This window comes from Thamnophis elegans, chromosome 1 (genome assembly GCF_009769535.1).
Source record: "Thamnophis elegans isolate rThaEle1 chromosome 1, rThaEle1.pri, whole genome shotgun sequence".
Classification (NCBI taxonomy): domain Eukaryota; kingdom Metazoa; phylum Chordata; class Lepidosauria; order Squamata; family Colubridae; genus Thamnophis; species Thamnophis elegans.
Window position 1 is genome coordinate 27,947,981 of NC_045541.1, and position 14,916 is coordinate 27,962,896.

At 47.0% G+C, this 14,916-nt stretch overlaps 1 protein-coding gene across 1 annotated transcript in view; it reads left to right on the top strand.

The window, feature by feature from the left end:
• The window catches only part of STK39 (serine/threonine kinase 39), a 127,671-nt gene extending 123,777 nt beyond the window's left edge, over window positions 1-3,894 (top strand). Inside the window, exon 18 of the mRNA XM_032219343.1 lies at window positions 2,363-3,894. Within this exon, the coding sequence (XP_032075234.1) occupies window positions 2,363-2,437 (75 nt within the window). The 3' untranslated portion in view covers window positions 2,438-3,894. The remainder of the gene's footprint in view (window positions 1-2,362) is intronic.
• The last annotated feature ends 11,022 nt before the right edge of the window (window positions 3,895-14,916 follow it).

Sequence of the window (14,916 nt, forward strand, 5' to 3'; positions counted from 1 at the left end):
TCAGCTGAAGTAGCCTGCAGTGCTGCATTTAACCATTGCGCCACCTCGGATCTATATATGTTGTGATTGTGATCTAAGCACTTGAGTGCCCAGCTCATGATTTATGCTGTCACAGGGAGCTGTAGCTATGCAATCATCATATGCAACCTTCTGATAAGAAAAGTCAAATGGGCAAGCCACCAGGGACTGCATTTTGTTCTGGTAAATGGCTCCTGCCTGCAATCTCTGCCAGCCCTTCCTCAACCTGCTCATAGCCTGCACTATGCAAAATGACTCCCATCTTTTGGGATTATGAGAGCAACTGGGGCTGCCAGCACTAAGCAATATGGTCATGTGACATCACCCTTTACAATAATAGCAATTGTGGTCCCAATTACTGTTGTAACTTGAGGGCTACCTGAACAATGTTTTGGGTTCTGCAGGTGAAATGTGATTTATACGTAGCAACAAAACCTACACACACACACACACACACACACACTTCTTGCAATCAGCAGTGTATATTATTGTTAGTAATCCCCAATAACAATAGAAGAATGAGCTTTCCCAAATGAACCATGGTTGAGTAATTTGAAATCCACCAATTAATCAGGGAATGTTCAACACAATGAGCTGCCCTTCTTACAATTTGGTAAATAAAAGATATGAATTCAGGCTCTTGAGCAGTAAAAGCATCTGCTGCAATCCGTGGCAAAATGTGTAGCTTCTTCATTGACAACTTTCTCTAAAATAGTTTCCTCATAAGTGATGCCTTAGCTTCTTCCTACAAAATATGACAAAACTGTATAGGCGTAACAGCATAACTTGTGACCACTTCAACAAAATTGATCTATTGGATGCACATCATGTTGGGTTGTATTATTTGTATCGTAATTTTATTGAAAAGGCTCTACGAGGCACGTTCAGTGCACAAAACCCTTGTTGTTGCCTGTAGTGTAAGTATTTTTACTGTAATGTTTAAGAGCATAATTATTGACATTCCTAAAACAATTGACAATGCATGATTAATGGCATATGTAACAAATTTGCCTTCTGGTATCAATCTGTGGTTATGTTGGACAATCTGAAGACTACTTTTTGAAAACTAGCCTGCTTAAAATAGAAAGTGTCCATGTTTAGACTGTTGGTGTAATTAGTAATATTGATTGAAAACTCTGTGTCAATAAATTTATGAAAACTTTAGTTAACAATAATCAGCTGTACTGACCCCATTATATTCAGTAGCAAATTGGTTCAGGCCAGTTCAAGATATTTGAAGTTAAAGCTACTGGTTTATCTAGAAGTTAGTTTCACTGAATTCTGTTACCCCATTCTGAATAACCACATACAATATAAATTCACATGAATTGTCTAGACATTTAAAACACATAGACAATACCAGTAAATTTAATACAGTACTACCAAACCTGTATATAGCATATGAATCATCCTCTTACACAACAGCCAAAAGACTATTCATTTATATTAAAAGCTACATTGCTTCTATCAGAAAGTGTATCTAAACCTCACTTTTGCAATGGTGATGTCAAATAATGGTACAGGAAGAGAGGCAGAGTTGAAAAGAGAGCAGATAAAATCTTTTAACTGCCATGTTCACTCAAGGCTTCTTGACTGAATATTTCACCTGCATAGATGAAATATAATTTTAAAGCACCAGGCTAGAAAGCAAGAGATCCATGGTTGGACCGCTATAGGTTTGGGAGAACCCATAGCTAATGTTATGGCCGGTTTGGAGAACTCCCACCACTGGATGGCCCTGCCCACACCTCCCCTTCCAGGAGTCTCCATGTGGCCTGTTTTGAGATAAGTGCCCATTCAGAAGCTCAGGGTGGAGGGGAGGATATGGGCCTCCCGAACAAGCCCGTTTACAGCCTCCGGAAATCCAGAAATGGGCCCATTTCCAGCCTCCAGGAGTCCCGGGGAGCAGTTTTTGCCCTCCTAGAAGCTCGAGGAAAGCCTCTGGAGCCTGGGGAAAGCAAAATCCCTCCCCCTGGCTGTGGTTCAGGAGGCCGACTAGGCCATAGCCACGCCCACCCAGCAACCAGGCAGAGAACCCATTGCTGAAATTTTTGAAGCCCACCTCTGAAAAGACCCATGAATTCAAGTCAGGACTTAGGCATGAAAGCCAGTTGGGTGACCTTGGGACAGTCAATCCCTCTCAGCCTAATTCACCTTACAGGGTTGTTGTGGGGAAAATATGAGGAGAAAAGTGTGTTGGATATGCTCACCACCTAGAATTATTTGTAAAAAGAAAGGAGGGGGAATGGGAGGAAGGAAGGAAGGTTGACATTCTCTCTCAAGAGCATTTCCCACCCTCCTTTAAGGACCTCTAACCCTGTTCCTTTGGCATTGTGTTTTTCAGGCTTCTGGTTGCGACGGTACGGAAATCCCCGACGAGGTAAAATTGATTGGGTTTGCTCAGTTAAGCGTCAGCTGATGCCAAAGCACCTGACCCTCCCCCCCCACCCCCCCGCAAAAGGGTGTGATTGCGAAGAGGCCAGCTTTACATTGTGAAGGAAATTTTTCAAGCACCACACACGGAGTTCCGCTTCATCCAGTAGCACCTCACCAGGTTGGAACAAGCGAAAGCCCACCGCTCCGCCACTCCTTGCTAACATTCCAGAGGCCACTCAGTGCTGCTTCAGCAGTTGGGATGGATTTCTCCGACGAGAGAACAGACGGATCGGAAATGCACTTGAGTGGCTGTATCCATTGGTTACAAAAGGAATCTGCTGCCAGAGCTATTTCTTCTTTAATTCAGACAAAACAGTCATTATTTAGTGGACAATTCTGATTCGTTGGTTGTTATGTAGAATGAACGTGATTATAAACGATAGGGTTTATTAGCCAAACTTGAATTCCTGATTTAAAACCAACTGTGAATTCCCCCCCCCTTTTATTTATGCAATATATATCCTCGCTGTATGAAATTGGACTCCCCTCCCCTTCATGATTTATGTGCTAGTTGCAGTTAAATTATGTTATTTAAAGGGAAGCAGATTTCTCTTTGAAGTATTTGTCACAATCCCTAGTTTTGAACTGATGTAGGCATTAGTTTTGGGTTTTGTTTGGTTTGCGTGTTCCTTTAAGCATCCCTCATTGGATTGTCAGTGGCGTGGGAGGTGCCTTGCAAATATTAACGTTCTAAGATTGTGCCTGAACCTATGCTAAACCAAGCTCATCTCATTTTTAGACACACACCGTGCTTCAATTTTGAGTCATGAGAATGATTATTATAGCAGAGACTCAAAAGACAAATAATTACGGCCTACTTTGTTGGGGGAATCTATAAGCTGAACCGTGTAAACAGTTGCCATTAAGCTAAAATGCCTTTGTTTTACCCGTCATGGATTTGGTTTATAATTAAAGATAGGAATTGTTTCATAATAATAAAACTTGAAAAGAATCTGAGCTTTACTTGAAATTCTGCAGAACATCCAGGTGGAGTGCAAATAATAAGAAAGGGCTTTGTGCAATGGTTTCAGTGGTGAATGAAAATCGAAAAAATGAAACAAGAAGAAGGTGTTACACAATATTTAAACATTTCTGACCAAAGTAGTCATAAGATTAATCTGTGGCATAGATATTTTGAAGTTAGTGATTTTTGGAATGAGATTTCAGTCTGATACATTTTCAAAGGTGTGGACTTACTGGATGTCCCACATAAAACCAACTCCTTGCTAAGTTTAGGTAAACGGCAGCTCTCTAACCTAAGGGAAAATGGCAAATGTGTTATTTAAAAGTTATTTATAATACCTTGTCATTAATGTTTGAGGTGTTCTAGACCATTGGCATACAATTCAATGTAATTTCATTCCATTCTGTTGTTTACACAATGATTACTTAAAGACTGACTGCAGAGGTAAAGGAAAATAAAGGTGTATTGCACAAATAGATTGCTGACTTTTCTTTCACATGCATCTAGATTTACTTTGAATTATTCTCTCCTTATTTTCTCATGTCTTAACTACTAGCCATCCATGGATCGAAACACAAAAGGTCAGTTTTTTTATCCCTTTGGTCATTCTTTTTGTTCATTGTGAGTCACAGAAAGTGGCATTTTGAGCCAATCTTGACTGATCTTGAAAAAAAACTGTATGGAACTTAAATCTGATTAGTATTTGGATAGGAGACCACCAGGAAATCCCAGAGCTGCAGACTACTTTGGAAAGTTGAAAAACAGTCCTGGAAAAGAAAAAATAGTAAAGTGCTCTGTTCTACATTGCCAAAAATTATAGGAATCTATCAAAATAATCTTCAGTGGTTGAGTTTGGTGGAAGGGTCTCCACCCTTTCAGTTACAATTCCTGTTAAGTTGTTCAAAGCAAGTGCACAGCCATATTGTTAGTCGGTGAACTGCAAGATACCCAAAACTGCATGCTACTGCATTCTGGACCAATCACAACTCCTGGATGACTTCAAGGACACCCCATGTAGAGCGTGTTGCAGTAATGCATACAGGAGGTGACTTGCACGAGTGACTTAAGAATAAACCAGGATGAATAGTTTCACTTAACACGCTACGCCAAATCGGAATGGACCATGTTATCTCTTATGTATGAATGGTTATCATTTGATGACACGCATGTACTGCTGCGCCTTTGACAATTATATGGAAATTATGGCGCAGATGTGGATATTCCCCCACCCCCTGTGATGCTGGGGCTAGTCCAGAAGTGGTATTCAGCAGGTTCTGACCAGTTTTGGAGAACTGGTAGTGGAAATTTTGAGTAGTTCAGGGAACCTGTAAATACCACCTCTGACTGGCCCTGCCCCCATTTATTCTCTGCCTCCCGAGTTCCAGCTGATCGGGAGGAAATTGGGATTTTGCAGTAACCTTCCCCTGCCACACCCACCAAGCCACGCCCCCAGAACCTGTAATAAATTTTTTTGAATCCCACCACTGGGCTAGATGGCACTAATTAGTTTAATTGTTGCCAAGCCTACTGTGCTCATTTTAACTCTAAAAGCTTTGAAACCGTTTGGGGCTAAGTTACTTCAAAGGCCACTTTCCTCCATACCAGTCCATCAAAATTTGGAGATTTGTTCAGATGTCTTTTGATCTGGATTAGTACCCTTCTTAGTTCATTGTTTCCTGGGGTACAGGAGCGCCTTTGTGATGCTTCAATCAAAGAGCTCTTAAGACACATTCCCTCTGAGCCTTTCAAAACAATCATGCTACCGCTGCTTATCATGTGACAATTTCGCCATTGGGTTTTTAACACATGAAATACTCAAAGGCAGAGTTAGGAACACTCTTAACTTTGCAGATTAAACACAGAGTAACTGTTGTGGCATGGGGGGGATTAGGATGCAGAGGACAAAAACTCCTTCTGAACAGGAAAAGTTAGCTTGCTTTCCCTGTGGACTGATAAAAACCACTGGCTAAAACATGAAATTCTCACTGAAATTCTCCCAATTTTTGGGCAGACACTCTTGCCAGGTTTCTGAACATTCCCCCTCCCCTCTTTACTATCTTGTTAGCTGGATAGAATTCGTGTGTGAGACCTTTGTATCATTGCCACGTTTGTTTTATGGGAACCCTACAGAAAGGCATCTGGGAGTTTGTGAGTCCCAACTGCAGCGTTAATACATTTCTCTCCCTCTGCTCACTGCTTCTCTAAATCGTGGTCTTTGTGCAGTAATTCTCCAGGAACAGTAGTTTAGATACCTGAACTCCTTTATATAGCTAATGTTGACAGTCGAGGCTGTACTAATACCCCAAGAGAGAGGAAAAAAATAAATAGAAAGTCAACACTGCCTTTGAAATTAAATTGTAGTAGCTAATGCTCAGTGTGCATTAATGACGGCATATAGGGGCATACTTTCTAATGTTTACCGGCATACGTTGAATAAAATATTACTCATGAAATTGTTTGCCATGATCTCCAGATATTGGGGGAAATAGCCAAAATTCCCAAATCTAAAAATCATCAAGATTTAAATGGGTGCTTCCCAATTTTTTTATTATTATTTTTTCCTTCAACAATTTTGATTCAAGCCAATGAAAACAAGGGCTTTTGATTCTAGTTTCCCCTCTTCTGACATGCTTGCCATTAAATGCCCTCTTAATTTATTGTATCTGTCTTATAACCCATGAAAATAACACAATTGCTGGTATTTAGTACGAACTGTATTTGGTGAATGAGCCTCTGTCAGGAGCCCATTTATTGCAAGAGGAAGCACACTATTAAGCTGTCTGAACAAAACTCACAAATTATGATTTCACTTGACTTAATTGTATGTGTGTGTGGGGTGGGGGGGTGAGTTGGCAGAAGTGTCCCAGATACAACTTGATGTTGGATTACGTATTTTGCAGTATAAGATGCACCTTTTCCTCAAAAAAGAGGCTGAAAATCTGGGTGCATCTTATACACTGAATACAGCATTTTTGCCTCCTGAAACCCCACCCCTTCACCAAAATGGACCGTGCATAGCCTCCAGGAAGCTTTTAGAGAGCTCCTGGGGGCTGGGAGGGCAGAAATGACAAAAAAACAGCCTGTTTTGCTCAATTTTACCCCTCCCTCAGCTCCCAGGAGCTCTATAAGCTTCCTAAAAGCTATCCATGCCTTTTTTATGAAAAACAGGCCCATTTTTGCAAAAAATGAGCCATTTCTTTGCTTGTTTTTGGGGGCCCCCCCCCCTGAGCAGTCTGCAAGCTCCCTAAAGCTATTCCCCCCCCCCCCCCCCCCCCCCCCCCCCCCCCCCCCCCCCCCTGTCTTTTTGGGGAGAAAATGGGCCCGTTTTCGCAAAAAACGGGCCGTTTTGGGGAGGTTTGCAGAGAGCAAAAAAATTTTTTTTTAATTTTCCTCTTGAAAACCTTGCTGCATCTTATACTCAGGTGTGTCTTATACTCCAAAATATGGTAACCATTTTCTGTGGTACCACAGTCTGTGTACTACACAACCAGTTGCATTTCTTCAGGTGAAGGTATCCTCTACGCCAAGAGTGTCAAAGTCATGGGCTGCAGGCCAGATGCATCACACGCTGGTCACCCCACCTCCATTTTAGTAAAGGGTGGGGAAAGCGTGATGAAAGTGTGATGCCGCGGGTTTGACACCCCTGCTCTATGCTAAATGTTCCATGTCCAGCAGAGGTGGGTTCCTACCAGTTCGCACCAGTTCGATAGAACTGGTTCGTCAAATCTACCAAACAGATTAGAAGAGGTTCCACCAGTGGACCCGGAAGCAGGCCACACCTACAGAAGAGGTTCCAAAAAATTTGAAACCCACCACTGATGTCCAGTCATTTAGCAGGAGTGAACCCACACTTGTTGACTATACAGAACACCAACATCTAGTGTGGAGCACATTGCCATTTATCTCACTATAAATGCTCCTTTTGGAGAGCATTGGAGAGACAGTATGCCTGAAGATTAGGCTTATTTCATCTTAATAGGAAGAAACTGCTTCTGTGGTGTCACTGGTTGGTCTTGAAATCTCTGGCTTGAGGCCTACACTAACATCTTTCAGGAAAAAAATTATACTGGGACAGTATATGTGAGGAGAACTTGCATAGCTACCTTAGTCACAATTTGCTAAGTAAGAATCCATCGCAAATACCGAGGAAGCCAGATGAATACAGTTAGTTCTTGTTTAATGGCCATAATTGAGACTGGCAGCCACTGTGAAACTGACTGTGCTTATGATCTTATTTCAGCTTTCCTTTGCTTTACAGCTGTGAATGTAAGGATTGGTTGTAAAGTTACTTCTTTATCACCATTGTGCGATGAACGGTTGCTAAATAAAGCAGTTGTTAAATGAGGATTGCCCATTGCCAGCAAAAGGATGAAGAGCTTCCCATTCCCCACTGTGGTTCAAACCAATAGTCTCTCCCCCCCCCCCAACCTTTCCCTTGAGGTCACAGGTGTTAGATATTAGTAAATATTCTTGCTGCCAGTAACACCCTCTAGCTCTCTGATTGGCTGAGAGCTCTAGAGGGTGTTGCCGGCTTAACGTTACTGTTGATTGGCCGAGGGACTGACGTCAGCAGTTGCTGTCTCGTCCCCGGCCAGTGATTGGTTTAGAAAGAGTATAAATACCTTGGCGCGAGTTTTCGTTCTTTGAATCGCCTTCAACCTGAATAAATAGTTCTGTTAGTTGAAACCTGGCTGCGCGTCGTCCCTCCGTCAAAACTTAAAACTGGCGACGAAGGTGGGATTCGGCGATTCCACGCAAGCCTAGGTTAGAGTACAGAGAGGTTATTTCAGCTAGCTGCTGTAAGTCGCTATCCGCGCCGGCACCGAACGCTGAGGAAAAATTTTCCTGTCACGACCTCCGTCACTCCGCTCCTCACACGTCTCCTACTGAACTCTGATTTAAAATGAATTCATTGCCGCCTTTCGCTCCTTTCGGCTCCGCCGGCGAATCCTGGGAAGGATTCATGGAGCGTTTTGAAACTTATTTGATCGCTACAAAAAACCAGGCTCAAACAGATGAGGAGAAGTGCAGCTTTTTCTTATCATGCTGCGAACCCTCAATGTTTGCCTCAGCCAGAGCTATGGCTGCTCCCAGACCCGCATACAAATTAGGCTGGGACAACTTGATGGCGAAATTGAAGGGGCACTATGCCCCAACGCCGTCCAAAATTGCCCGCAGCTTCGCGTTCAGGAGACGAGTACAGAAGCCGGGGGAGACGATCAGTCAATTTTTGGAAGCCCTGCGCACTGTGGCGGCCCAGTGCGATTTTTCGAACCTCGAAGAAAATTTAGTCGAGCAGTTCGTGTGCGGAGTGCGGGATGTGCATTTAAGAAGCCGCATGTTCCGCCATCACGACATTACACTTCTCCAGGCAGTAGAGATCGCCAGAGCAGCTGAGCTCTCTGAGCAATCAACAGCTGATTTGGAGCGGCTGCAGCTGTCATCTCAAACGACAGGGCAAGCCTCCTTCCCCCAATGGCCTCACAAGTACATGAAATTGACTATGATGATTTTTCACTTACTGAGGACCTGGAGCCCGACAACGTCGGCCAAGTCCGTGCCCAACCGCGCGGAAGCAACCTGCACCATCCACAGCCACACCGCAAACCCCAAGGTGCCATGCCTTAGTTGCGGAGGCCGCCACGACCGCCAAACTTGTCAATTTAAAAACGCAATCTGCCGCCGCTGTCAGAGGCAAGGACACATCGCCCAAGTCTGCCGAGCCTTTTTGCCAGCTCCTGTTTTCTTCCGGGCTAACGAGAAACCCAAGCCGCAGCAGCGCCGCCAGCCACCGAGACCAACTCGCAGAGGGGACGACTGCCACAACGTATCCGAGCCGCAGGAAGCTGAAAGTTCCATCAATCAGGCCTCCTCGGGAAATCGCAAAATCACAGCCAATGTCCACCTGGCAGTCAGCCTTGCCAAATGGAGGTGGACTCTGGTTCCTCCCGGTCCTTATTGTCATGGGACATGTTCTCACACCTTTGCCCGACCGTCTCCCAAACTAAGTTAGCCCCATCCCGGGTACTCTTAAGGGACTACCAAGGAAAGTTGATTCCTGTTCTGGGATCCTTTCCTATTCATGTTAAGTATGGCAAATTTGAGGGGGAGCTGCCAATTATAATTGTAAGGAATAACTTGCCGGCCCTTCTTGGCCTTGACTGGTTCCGGCACTGGGACTGTCCATCGGGGGGTGCACCGGGTAAATGCTTCTACTATTGAGGACATCCTACAGGAGTTCTCTGATGTGTTTGATGGACAGCTAGGGTGTTACAAAGGAACCCCCATCTCCCTTAGTTTGGATCCTCAGATTGCTCCTATTAGGCTGAAAGCCCGCAGGGTGCCTTTTGCCTTAAGGGCCAAGGTTGACGCCGAACTTGACAAATTATTGGCTCAGGGGTCATCGAGCCAGTTGATCATGCTCCATGGGAGACACCCATAGTCCTCCCGATCAAACCGGATGGCTCGGTGAGAATCTGCGCCGACTACAAGTCGACGATCAACTTGGCCCTTCAGGCAAACCCCTATCCAGTCCCTGTTGTGCAACACCTGCTCCATTCCTTGGGGCAGGGTTGCATATTTGCCAAACTGGATATGGCGCAAGCCTATCAACAGCTCCCGGTGGATGACGATGCGGCGGCTGCCCAGACCATCGTCACCCATCGTGGGGCTTTTCGTTGTCGCCGCCTACAATTCGGTGTGTCCGTGGCCCCGGGGATCTTCCAAAGTCTCATGGAGCGTTTGCTCCACGGACTTCCGGGGGTAGTTCCATATTTCGATGATGTTCTGATCGCTGCAACGAGCCGCTCAGAACTCATCGAAATAAGGAAGGTCCTCTGTCGTTTCAGGGGCGCGGGATTAAAATTGAAAAGCAGCAAATGCTCATTTGCTGTCCCTAGGGTAGAATTCTTGGGCTTCTTAATAGATGCCCAAGGCATTCATCCTACACCATCTAAAATTGCCGCCATTAAGAACGCCCCTGCTCCCACCTCCAGGGCGGAGCTACAGGCGTTCTTAGGGCTGCTCAATTTTTACGCCCCCTTCATACCTCACAAGGTCACTAGCCGAGCCGCTGCATCGGTTGCTCGACCGATCCGCGGCCTGGCGCTGGGGCAGCCGCGAAGCGCATGCGTTCGCGGCTGTCAAAGACACACTGACGTCATCGGCAGTTCTCATTCAATATAATGATGGGATGCCTCTGACGTTGGCGTGTGACCCTCCCCATTTGGTGTAGGGGCGGTTCTGAGCCATATCCTCCCTAATGGCTCAGAAGCCCCTGTGGCCTTTTATTCCCGGACACTCTCCTCGGCGGAGCGCAACTACAGTCAGATCGACAAGGAGGCTCTGGCTGCAGTGTCCGGGATTAAGAGGTTCCACGATTACCTCTACGGTCGGCACTTTACCCTTGTCACCGACCATAAGCCACTCCTTGGGCTTTTGGCGGGGGACAAGCCGACTCCCTCCATTCTATCCCCCCGCATGACTCGCTGGACGGAGTTCCTCGCAGCGTATTCTTATACGTTGCTTTACCGTCCGGGCAAACAGCTAGGGCATGCAGATGCCCTCAGCCGTTGCCCACTACCGGACGGACACCGCCCCCGTCCCCTCTCTCTCTGTCCTCTCCATTGCCGCCTCCGGTTTCCCACTCTCTGCCGCGGACGTGGCGGCCCACACGAAGGCCGATCCGGTCCTGTCCCAGGTCTCTTCCTGGGTGTTACGAGGATGGCCAGCAGACAAAGTGGCAGAGGGCTTCCAGCCCTTTAAAAATCGCCAGGCCGAGATCTCCCTCCACGGGGGTGTCTCATCTGGGGGGATCGGGTGCTGATCCCCACCGCGCTCCGGCCACTAGTTCTGGATCTGCTCCACAAAGACCACCCGGGCATAGCACGAATGAAGGCATTGGCCCGTAGCTATGTCTGGTGGCCCTTGCTGGACACAGAGATAGCGGCCCATGTAGGCCGCTGCACGACCTGTCAATTATCCAGGCCCAACCCCCCAGCCGGGCCTGCTCGTGAGTGGGAGGCTCCGAGAGGCCCATGGTCGCGCCTCCACATCGATTTCGCTGGTCCCTTCCACGGCCAGAATTTCCTGGTTGTGGTGGATGCCTACTCTCGGTGGGTGGAGCTAGTCCTCATGGGCTCTACCACAGCCGAGAGTACGGTCAGGGCCCTACGGAGACTGTTCGCGACCCATGGGTTGCCGGACGTGGTGGTCTCGGACAATGGGCCCCAGTTCACATCCACCGCTTTCCAGGAGTTCTTGGCCGAGCAAGGGATCCGGCATGCGCCCATAGCCCCGTACCACCCGGCCAGCAATGGCCGGGCAGAACGGGCGGTCCGCTCAGCAAAGGAGGCGCTGAGCCGCATGGACCGGGGCGACTGGCAGGCAAGGGTGGCGGCTTACCTGCTAAGCCAACATTCCACCCCCTGTCCAACGACCAACAAAAGCCCCGCGGAGCTCTTGATGGGCCGGCGCCTGCGGACTTCCCTGGATAGGCTTCACCCGCTCTATTCAGGGGATCAGCCGAGCAATCTGGGGGTTCTCCCTCCCCGGTCCTTTAAGCTAGGGGATCTAGTGTGGGCTCGGTCCTTTGCGGGGGAACCAAAATGGGTGCCTGGCTCTATCGTTGCCCTGACCGGCCCATGTTCTTTTAGGGTCCAATTGGCCGATGGATCCCAATGGAGACGCCACCTGGATCAATTGAGGAGGCGTCTCCCGTCACAGGCCGGTGGCCGCGAACCCCTGAGTGACAACACCGCAGCACCGGGTTGCAATGTGAAGCCTTCGCCACTCCAGGCCTCAACCTGCCACAATCACAAAGTCCTCAATCCGAGAGACCGCAACTAAGGGCCTTCGCCACACCAGGCCCCCTCCTGTATCAACCACAACATTCTCAAACAGGAAGACCGCAAACAAGGGCCTTCGCCACACCAGGCCCTGCTTACCCAAGCGTCAACCACAGAGACGCCGGCCTGACAACTCAATCCGAGGACGTTACCCAGAGGGTCCCTCCTACGACCAGTGACGCGCCCCACGGCTATACTTACCGTTACAGTTGAGCCCGCCTTCTGGGCCTTCCCGAAAAGGCGTGCCTCGGAGCTGCACTCCCTTCGGGGAGGAGCTACCACGAGGAGGTCCTCCTCCGCCGACGACTTCCCGAACTGAGAAGATCTGGGCGGGTCCGGCGCCGCCCAACGTACCTTAAGGACTACGCATGCTCCGTTACGGGCATGCGCAGAACTGGGGGAAAGGGGTGTTAGATATTAGTAAATATTCTTGCTGCCAGTAACACCCTCTAGCTCTCTGATTGGCTGAGAGCTCTAGAGGGTGTTGCCGGCTTAACGTTACTGTTGATTGGCCGAGGGACTGACGTCAGCAGTTGCTGTCTCGTCCCCGGCCAGTGATTGGTTTAGAAAGTATAAATACCTTGGCGCGAGTTTTCGTTCTTTGAATCGCCTTCAACCTGAATAAATAGTTCTGTTAGTTGAAACCTGGCTGCGCGTCGTCCCTCCGTCAAAACTTAAAAACAGACTGCCTGATGAGGAAGGTGAACAGTTGGCAACTATTTACATAATCTCTCTTCTGGCCTAGGAACCAACGGCTCACACTTTCATTCTCTCATCTACGAATACATATCTATAGAAATAAATTGAAATTCAGAGCAAAACAAGAGAAAGATAATAGAAATGTCTTTTCATTTCCCAGAACACAGAAACTGACTATTCCTAACATTCAGGCTTGCATTTTGCAGTTGTGTGTGTGTGTATATATTTCTTTTCCAATTTGCACTGAGTACATTTTGCAGGGTTTTTGCATTCTTCCCAAATCATAATGAGATTGGATTTACTTTTGGCTTAACCCAGCTATTGAAACTTGCAAACCATTGTGGATGGATTAGAATATATTTATAAGGCAGACAAAATCCTGGTGAAGAAGGACTAGTAATCTTTTCATGGTCGGAGACCACATTTGTCCTTCTGTGAATCCAAGGAGAGGCAATTGACCTGATACTAGAGGTTTTTCATGTGTTGTCTGGTCCACGATGTGGAAGCTACTCCTCGTTCCTATAAATTCCAGCAATGTGTGGTTTTTCTGTGAGGTAATTTAGGCCTTGCATTTCTCTATAGCAGGTGTCCAACTCGCAGTCTGCAACATGCACTGCCCACGGACACCCCCCATTTAGTGAAGGGGGGAAAAGTCACAACACATCATGTGACATCGACGTGACGTCGCAGGTTTGACACCCCTGCTCTATCGCTTCTACCTTCCTGAGGTGAAATGGAGCTTGATTTTTGTGCAAAAATTCAGATGACATTTTGGGCTGGTTGTAATTTTGGAAGCAGAAACCGCTTACGGGGACTTACTTCAGTTCTTAGAATGGCATGGAGTTGATAGGACCCTGTACAGCAATGTTAAGATGCAGGCAGGCAGGCAAGCAGGCAGGCAAGCAGGCAGGCAGGCAGGCAGGCAGGCAGGCAGGCAGCAGGCACAGGCAGGAAGGAAGGAAGGAAGGAAGGAAGGAAGAAGGAAAGAAAGAGAGAAAGAAAGAAAAAGAAAGATAGATAGATTTTTTTTCTCCTCCTAGTGTTTTCTAGCAAGTGCAACCTCTGCTTCCCCCCCCCCCCGCCCCCAGATCAAGGAGTGTTGATCCATTGATTGTGACAAGAATTGACTGCCTGGCTTGTCAGAAAATGCTAGGTGGCATTCCAAAATATCCTCCTAAATGCCAGATTGCACATCTGAATGTGAAGTAGAATATCGATTAAATCACTTGGGTGATCATCAGACCCAAAACACAGACAGTGGTTCAGTTGAATAATTACAGGGATGTCTCTCTCTTGTTCGATGGGGCTAATGAGCCTGCTACACAATTAGTATAAAATTTGGCCCAGCTGCTTGGAATGAGCAATTAATCAAAAAAACAGATAAAGGTTAAAAGGGAAAAAGTCAAACTCTGGTGCTCCTGTGAATGGATTATCCTTCCTTTGGCTGCAGTTTTCCTGCCAGGATTCGGGCAAGTTTTCTTGAGGGGATACATCAAGCTTTGAAATGTTTTGTGTGCTGAAAAAGATTATGTAGAACTGATTGTTGTACTTCGCCTGCTCCTGATGTTCTCTTGCTCTGCCGGGACCTGAAACCAGAGTGGGGCTGTAATTTAACAATTGTAATTGTAATCTGCCTAGTGCAGAACCAAAAAATATGAGCGTGCGCGTCAAACCCACGGTGATTTCCTACGCGCAGCTTCCAGCACACCTCAGGCAGCCGCAGTGAGTAGAGCGGGAGAGGCGCGAAAATCAGCTGGGCTGCAGGGCGTGGCAAGCAAGCCAGAGAATGAGATATATAGGACAGGATAGCGCCAGGACACGTGGGCAGACCTAGTCAGTGGTCAGAACTACCAGTTCGCCCGAACCGGTTCAAACCGGCAGCAGCCACCTCTGCCTGAAACTGCCCAAATTCTCACTCTGTGAAATTCTTAACATCAGAAATCAACTGTGTGT